The sequence below is a fragment of the Zerene cesonia genome, chromosome 3 (genome assembly GCF_012273895.1).
Source record: "Zerene cesonia ecotype Mississippi chromosome 3, Zerene_cesonia_1.1, whole genome shotgun sequence".
NCBI lineage: Eukaryota > Metazoa > Arthropoda > Insecta > Lepidoptera > Pieridae > Zerene > Zerene cesonia.
The window spans coordinates 9,209,399-9,217,436 of NC_052104.1; the positions used below are offsets into that span (position 1 = coordinate 9,209,399).

The 8,038-nt window shown below is 31.9% G+C and overlaps 2 protein-coding genes across 4 annotated transcripts in view; one reads left to right on the plus strand and one right to left on the minus strand.

The window, feature by feature from the left end:
• The window catches only part of LOC119837484, a 26,821-nt gene extending 25,261 nt beyond the window's left edge, over positions 1-1,560 (plus strand). For all 3 annotated transcript variants that reach the window (XM_038363080.1, XM_038363097.1, XM_038363088.1), the window contains one exon: positions 113-1,560. In XM_038363080.1, the coding sequence (XP_038219008.1) occupies positions 113-166 (54 nt within the window). In that variant the 3' untranslated portion in view covers positions 167-1,560. The remainder of the gene's footprint in view (positions 1-112) is intronic.
• A 3,927-nt stretch (positions 1,561-5,487) lies between these two features.
• The window catches only part of LOC119837575 (vesicular acetylcholine transporter), a 59,587-nt gene continuing 57,036 nt past the window's right edge, over positions 5,488-8,038 (minus strand). The window contains exons 10-12 of the mRNA XM_038363208.1: positions 7,075-7,276; positions 6,325-6,525; positions 5,488-5,902 (exon numbers count right to left, since the gene is read on the minus strand). Coding sequence (XP_038219136.1) covers positions 5,687-5,902; positions 6,325-6,525; positions 7,075-7,276 — 619 coding nt within the window. The 3' untranslated portion in view covers positions 5,488-5,686. The remainder of the gene's footprint in view (positions 5,903-6,324; positions 6,526-7,074; positions 7,277-8,038) is intronic.

Genomic DNA, 8,038 nt, shown 5'->3' on the forward strand with positions numbered 1-8,038 from the left:
TTAGTTAATAGCGAGCAAAAAAGTCCGAGTCCTGTAATGTTTCCATTTTAATAATTTATGTCCTATATTGGTGAATAAGTTTCATACTCTTAGCTTTATTTTATTTTTTCAGGTGAAAGCCGACGACGATTGTAACTGTAAACCAGCCAATCCTTTAAGACGATAGATTTATTCAATAACGGAAATAAAGACTCTTTCAATTTTTCCACGCACTTTGACCCTAAATAATAAAATCAATCTTTGATTAACTTTATGCATGGTTCCCTGAGTAAGGTACAATACCAAGTTCAAAAAGAAAAAAGTGCACGTTTTGGGATGTCCGACAGACGTGATGAATTAAACTAATGTAACGAATGAAAGAATGGGAAGCCAGCCAGACTGGTGCCGTAACGCGTTACGTAACGAAATAGTTTACCCTCCCACGAGAAGTTGTCACTTAAATTACTTGTTTGTTAATTATGTAAAAAAGTGTATTTGTTATTATGATATGATTATTGGGACATGTATTCTGAAATACATACAAAAAGTATTTTATTGATTTAAATTGAAATAATGTTCTATTTTATAAAAGTAAATCTGATGCGATAGTGGAATGCGTTTAAAAATGTTTTTTTTTTTTCTTAATAGACTGTATCTTGAAATAATAAATATGTAGATACTTTATAAATTTATATATTTTATTAGGAGTAATAATATATTGTGACTAATTATAGGAAACGGTAATGGAATTGCATGACGTATTTTTGAACGAAAATGAATATTTTATACTACAAACATTGAAATTTTCTACTATAAAGTATTTTTTACGGGAAATAAGGATTTTTTGCAATTTTTAAATAAAAACGTATTTGCATAAATGGATTGGTATAGTGAGGAATATTTTTATAAAGGTAATTAAATAAAATAATCGATAAGAATTTGAAATGTCAATGAAGTGTTAATTTTAATGAAACTATGACGTACAGTGATGTACTTTAAACTTTTCAAATATGAAATTAGCAGAATTGTAACAAAATTAGTAAAATGGAGTTATATTTACAAACTACTTATTTGATGGCCACAATGGTATAAGCTGAGTTGAGATGACTCGGAACAATTTTTATACCGTGAGAGGATATTTTTTATCTTTATATACCTCCAAAATGATTGTCTGTCTACTTATGAAATAGTAAATGTTTTTTGTCCTGTACTAATAGGTATTTTTTATTACGCTGTTTGCAAGTTATATTAATATGAATGGAACAATAAATATTGTAAAAAAAAAACTAAAATACTTCTGACATGCTTGAAACAAAGCAAATATTGTAAACAACAGAAATATTGTGAATTTTCTGACACGATCGTCTGTTGCATGTTTTTATGAGAAAATAATCAAGTGTTTGAACAATTGCCTAGTAGTACAAGCTTTAGTTGTAACCTAGATGGCGTTTATGCTAAATCCAATATGTATATATTTTTAAAGAATAAAGATGACTGTAAAGTTTATTGTTATATGATATGTTATTTGTTGTGTTGTTACATTGATGAATGAGATGATGAGATTAAAGTAATTGAATTGTATTTGACTTGTTTTATTTCATCGCTACCAGATACTCCATTTTAATTCCTAATTTTCGTTTAATTACAACTAGAAAATGGCGTTGGTCTTAATTCGACGCCCGCGGTCTACTGCGTTCATCTGAATATTGCATTTAGAATATTGCTTTTTGATACATTTAACAAAAACATAATTATAACTCAAAACTCAAATTTTATACAATTTGTAATAACATTAAATATTAATTAGGATACAAACAAAACACAAATTATAAGGGTATGGAATACGTATAACATTTTTCTTATTTTTTGTGATCATATATATGTAGGAAACATGAATGACAAATTATGATTATATTAGTTAAAGCCTGATAGAAGAATGCAGATAAAAAAGCCATTAAAATCAGGCTAATTAGACTGACAGTACTGTATCTTGACATTGGTAAAATAATTTAGAAATCCAATAATTCTACAGGCTGGAAAGAAGACCTAGTGACTTCTAATAAAAAAAATCAATTGAGTAAAAATGTATGTATCTGCAATTTGTGTAACATTTAAGAACTTAAATAAAATTGCTATAAACTGCATAGGGTCATAAGGCGTTAAATAAAACACGTTTTACACCGATAATTTATTGAGAGCAACAACATCAAATTGACACTTAGATAACTTAAGCTAGTGATATGTTTACATTACAATCCCAGTCGAGCCCTAAGGGCCTGCCAGATAAGGACCAAGAATTAATTTTTCGCCCTCACATAAAACGTTACCGTCTTTATTACTTTAGATTTTATAATGGATGGTAGTAGAATTTATATTGTTTTAGATTTATAATAACCTTCGCTCGTAAGTTGATGTGTTAATATATATTTTTTTTTATATTATTATTCAACTTCTTTGGATGTTTGTAGATCTCTATGTCGACTCATCATAGTTCCTTTTTCATTTATCTTTGTCGATTTTTTATTAAACCTATCCATTAATATTAATAATAATCTTATAAATAGGATAATTCATCTTACTAGTTTTACATTTTGGTAGAATGATCAAAGGACTAAGGAGGCTATAATTTATGATTTCGTTATAGGTTAACCAATGCAGCTTCTTACAGTAGCATACAATTATAACTGCTACAATAGAACGTTCTTTACACAAACTGCTGAGTAATCAATTAAATAATACTGATATAGTTAAATTCAGCTAACTTGCAACTGCTAAGATCTTTTACGTTGTGCTTTCCGTTACATGATATAATGACAAAATGCTATTCTACTAGGGCCATCGAACTACGATTATCGATTTAACTAGGCCCTAATTTATAAACAATAACGTGCAACTTAACTACCATGAACACACATATTTTTCTATATCATTTTTAATTATCGTCATAACTTCTACTAATGCAAATACTTTTTGACTACTTTAATGAGGCTTTTTGCAATAAATAGGAAGGATTATTTATAACGTTTTTATTGTTAATTTTAATTAACTAAATCCAGATTATTGCAGATAGTTAAACTGCCGAGTTAACAAGTGTATGTACAATGCAATTAGGGTTGCCAACGGTAGGTAAGTATATTTTCCTAATTTGGAAAAATTACATATCATAAATTTTATCATACGAAAACTGATTTTAGTTCCGATATTATGGAAATATATGGAAGTAATGACCAATTTGAGTCTGATTTTTGTTTATATACGAGTATGTTATTTTTTGATCTGTTCGCAACCATGACTGACAATGAATGTAGAGATTATTAAATACCATAATAATAGTAATGGTTTGTAATTTTCTGTTATTGCTATAACTTGTTTGTATAATAAATTATAAAAATTACACATCAATTAACAGAAGTAAGCTTTAAAGAAAGTTAAGGAACCATCATTGCGATACATTTATCTAAATTCTAAATAAAATTAATTGACTAGATTCAACAGGCGTAAATAGTTTCCAAATGTAAACAAAATTTAATATTGTATATACAGCGAATATAGGTTTAGTACAATTCTACAATAGATCCTTATTACTATAATTCTTAGAGATATAAAGTACTTAAACTCTATTGATATGTTATCATACTAACAAACTTTGATATGTTTTTGATATTCTTGGCCACGACTTTCGTGGAGTCGATTTTTGATATGTATAGCTTTCTTACAACTAGATCGATATTTGACTAGAATTTTAATTGCCTATATTATAGATTCTAGAACAAATAATGGGTATACAGCCAAAAGCGAATTTCTATTTATCATCGAATAAAACTATAAATGACCGTGCTACGCCGATCTACTAAATTATAGACTTTGGTAGGACCGTAAAATACAAAGGTGTATTCCATTAGGACTAAAAGCTTTGCTTAAAAGTAATACAACAAATATAACAAGGAATAAATGCTTAATAACAAAAACATTGGGAAATTTAAAATTTCGCATAAACATCTAATGAATATTTAAACATCAAAACTACGTAGATAAATTTATTCTACAAATCTACCTCTTTGTTATCACCACAGCATTGACATTGAATTTTCTTACACACTACCTTACAAACTGATTTATATTTTTATTTCGTATTATAATATAATGATGCATAAATATGTTTGTAGATATAATCACAAGGTATATACTCAAAACATATTTCAAGCAAAATAAATTATATATTCCACAACAATAAACATTGAGTATAAATACTAGGCATAATATAGTATGTATATAGAATATAATACTCGTATATATTTCTTAATAAATAAATTGACTTAACACATTTAAAAATCTTTGTTTAATATTCAATATTACAGTCACTGGGTGAAGACGACATCATCAGTCCATACAGATCATCATCATCATCAGTCCATACATGTTCCCTTTGTTGGAACAGGCTTTTCACAGGCAAATGGACAATTCCAAGTAAGTTCTTAGTTATTGTTATAGTATTATGTTATCTGTGGTATCGTCGACGACTTCTGTCCTGTTACTGTAAGGTTTATTTAGGATATATTTAATTTATTATTAGATTTTCGTCTCCAGCTAGTGCGAGTAATCGATCCAAATATATATATTAAATTCTCAATAAATATTCAATTTCAGTATAAGTAGAGTATACGAGTATAGTTTCGCTTAAATATCATACATATAATGTATATTTAACTATAATCTTATATTTTTTCTAACATCAAAAATTTTTCAATACATTTCTAGATAAATACAAGAATACAGACCATCCATGATATGTTTACAGTTATTTTTTTAGCACTAAGATAGATGTGCGCTTAAATCTAGGACTTAGAGCAATGCTTTTAAGGTACAAATTTAGTACCATAATCGAAAAGATTGTATACAATATAGTACTTTAAGTATTATTATAGCAATTTTAAATAGTAAACATTTCAGTATTGTATACTTTTATAATAGACCACAATAGGGTCAGTAGAAGAGATACGTTTAGTACCAAATTGATTTAGAAATTCATTTACCGTTTACAGTTCCGTGTGAATTTTACTCACAAATTTTACATAGCATAGCAAAGATTTTCCCACGATTTAATCAGATCACTGTACTATGCGATTCAACTAGGAAAGTAACGTCAATGACCTTTGTTTCATTTTCGTGTCAAATATTATATTCCGTGTGTGATTTCCTTAGAAATCCTTATTGCATTTCATTAAAAAAATGCTTCATTGCTTCATGATCAAAGACCAAAGTACAAACGTATTTGTATATATTAAAATCTGTCCCATACGAGTATATAAAAGCTGTCTCCTACTCTCGCGTTTCGGGCAGCATTAGCTGAGACGCAGCCATTTGCTTCTCTATGAGATATGTGTAACTTGAATCGTATCAATTATGTGTAAAACAATCAGTGACTTTTATTTCATACATTTTATTATTAATTCGTTGAATTTATATAAATTGACGTCACAAAATGGCGCAGACTGGACTCTATTCTTTGTTGAATCGAATAGTAGTTTTATATCTCAAATTATTCGTCTCACTTCCTCTTATCTCTGATAAAAAGTTTCTAACTCTAGTTTCAAGAGATCTAGCTCAAAGTATATAAGCATTTTTTCTTTTGTAAATATAATAAATATAGTACCATCTCAATATTTTCTAAGAAATGCGTAAATAATTAAGCCAAGTGAGTTACATCTTAGTTATTCGACTTACGGTTTTGAAACATTACTTTCATAGCGTCGAGAGCCTCTTCGAGCGATTGCCGGAACGCTTCCGTGTTGGTGACGCTGGACGACGCGAATGAGGAGATGCAGAAGATGACGCAGTCCTTCTTTGGGTTGTAGCTGCAGCCGTACCCGTCTGGAACCACGGCCCCGTACCCCATGAAGGTGCCGTCAGTTGTTGTAGCGACCTGCGATGGACACTTATTTATATTAGGAATTTCGAGCATTTAATGTTATTATTTATTAGTTTCTACTATAATATAAGCTTTAGAGAGATCAGCAAAAATATTTTACGAACGGCTTCATCAACGAGTGTCATAATGGGTTAATAAATGACTGTAATAATAATGCTAAAAGGGACTCGACATGTGGGAAAAAGGTTATCACGATTTAGGATTATTTAAATCAATGTAAGTCAAATTATTAAGATTGTTTACATCTTGTTCCTTTTGGTCTGTCTAGGTATTGTTGAGGCTAATTCTTACAAATTTCCAATCTCAATGTAATTTCCAGCTATACATATACAAAATACAAAATGCTTTTAGATGCCTATCGTATTATGAACTGCCTTCTTCCATTATGCTCTTGCCATTTTTTTCTGAAGTCTTACCTGACTGGTGCTCAGTTTGAACTCCATCATCTTCTGGTAAGTGGCGTCGGTGAAGAGCGGCGGCAGGAAGCCGAGCGTCTCGCGCGCCGCCTCACGCAGCCCGAGCAGGTGGTTGTCGATGCCGCGGCCCAGGATGTTGTCCTCCATTATGGTGCTCTGCTTGCGGGCTGCTTCTTCGAAGAGCTCGAGTTTCTTTTGTCCCTGATGTGAGTGACCTTTGTATTCGCTTTTTAAATGGAACAGCTAGCGGCAATCTTGTGATTAGATGACTTATACTAGATTTAAGTATGTCTCCTTTCGATAATTTATAGTTTTAGGAATAAACTACACGCAATTAACATATTTTCTTATCGTTGACGTCGCAGAACTGTTGAGAGACAGAGGCCTCTAGTTTGAGCTAAGGAACACCTCTTTCACAGCATGTGTGACTTCAGTCACATAACTGAACCCATTCACCTCCACCTAATCACGCAAAGGATACCACACACACTTAGTCATCATCATTCCACTGGATGTAGGCACAGTTTACACAGCCAATTTGCCAGATTAATTTAGTGGGCACCATCTCACTATGGGTGAAATAGGACTTAGTCGAAGTCAATTTGCCAGATTAATTTGTGGGCGGGCACAGTTAAAGCACAAGAGTGCACATCCTATATTCAGTTTTCCATTTTCTTCGACTAAGTCCTATTTCACCCATAGTGGGCACCATCCCACAATGGGTGAAATAGGACTTAGGATTTCCCGTACCTCTTGCAAATCAAAGGACACTTTCTTCTGCCCCTCGTCCACGAGCTGGTTGGGGCTGGGGGGGCTGTCGGGGGAGTCGCGGGCGGCGAGCGCGGCCCAGGCGCGCGCGGCCGGGTGCGCCGCGCGGATGTTGTCCACGCGCCCGTCGCGGAAGCGACGCAGCGACGCCGACTCGTACGTGGATACCAGGTGACCGTGCAGCCTGGTCGTGCGGGGGATTGAGGTACATTTGAATAAAATAAAGGTACATTTGAATAAAGTATAATAGATTATTCATTGATTCGGTATTCGGTATAGGTACACGTCACAAGAAACCGTTTACCACGAAAAAGCGTACGGACTTAGCATTTCGTGAAAACAACAACCTAAAGTTCAATGCTTTCACTACTGTTTTTCAGCCTTAGCCTGCAGTCACGTGCGTATGTCAGAAGAGCATTTAGTGTCGTTACACATACGTGTTTATATAATTGTTATATAAGATAATTATTTTGAAAATAAAATTAAACCGCCTCCTAATTGATAGAATTAGACTAAATTTCAACGAGACCAATCGGTGAGCACTAGTTTTCAAATAAAAAAAAAATCATTGAAATCGGATCACCTAGTCGGAAGTTACAAGTTACTTCAAAACACAAAAAAATACAGTGCCCGCCACTTGAATAGCCTCATCGTCAAAATTAATATTTCACATAATAATATAAAAAGGAAATATACATCAAGCATCGTATATAAAATAAAACAGGAAGCCTTGCAATAGCAAATAAAATTTTTATTATTATCTAATCAGAGTTTTAAGAAACAACGTCAAACAAATAATTGCCCCTTCCACATGAATAGCCTCACATGCAAAAAGATATTGTTTAATTATTAAAACTCGTTAGTTTATTATTTGGTATATTTTCCGTTGGACCTTATTAGTTCGTAAATACGATTAGGTAGCGATTTATATAAAGAATGTATGTAA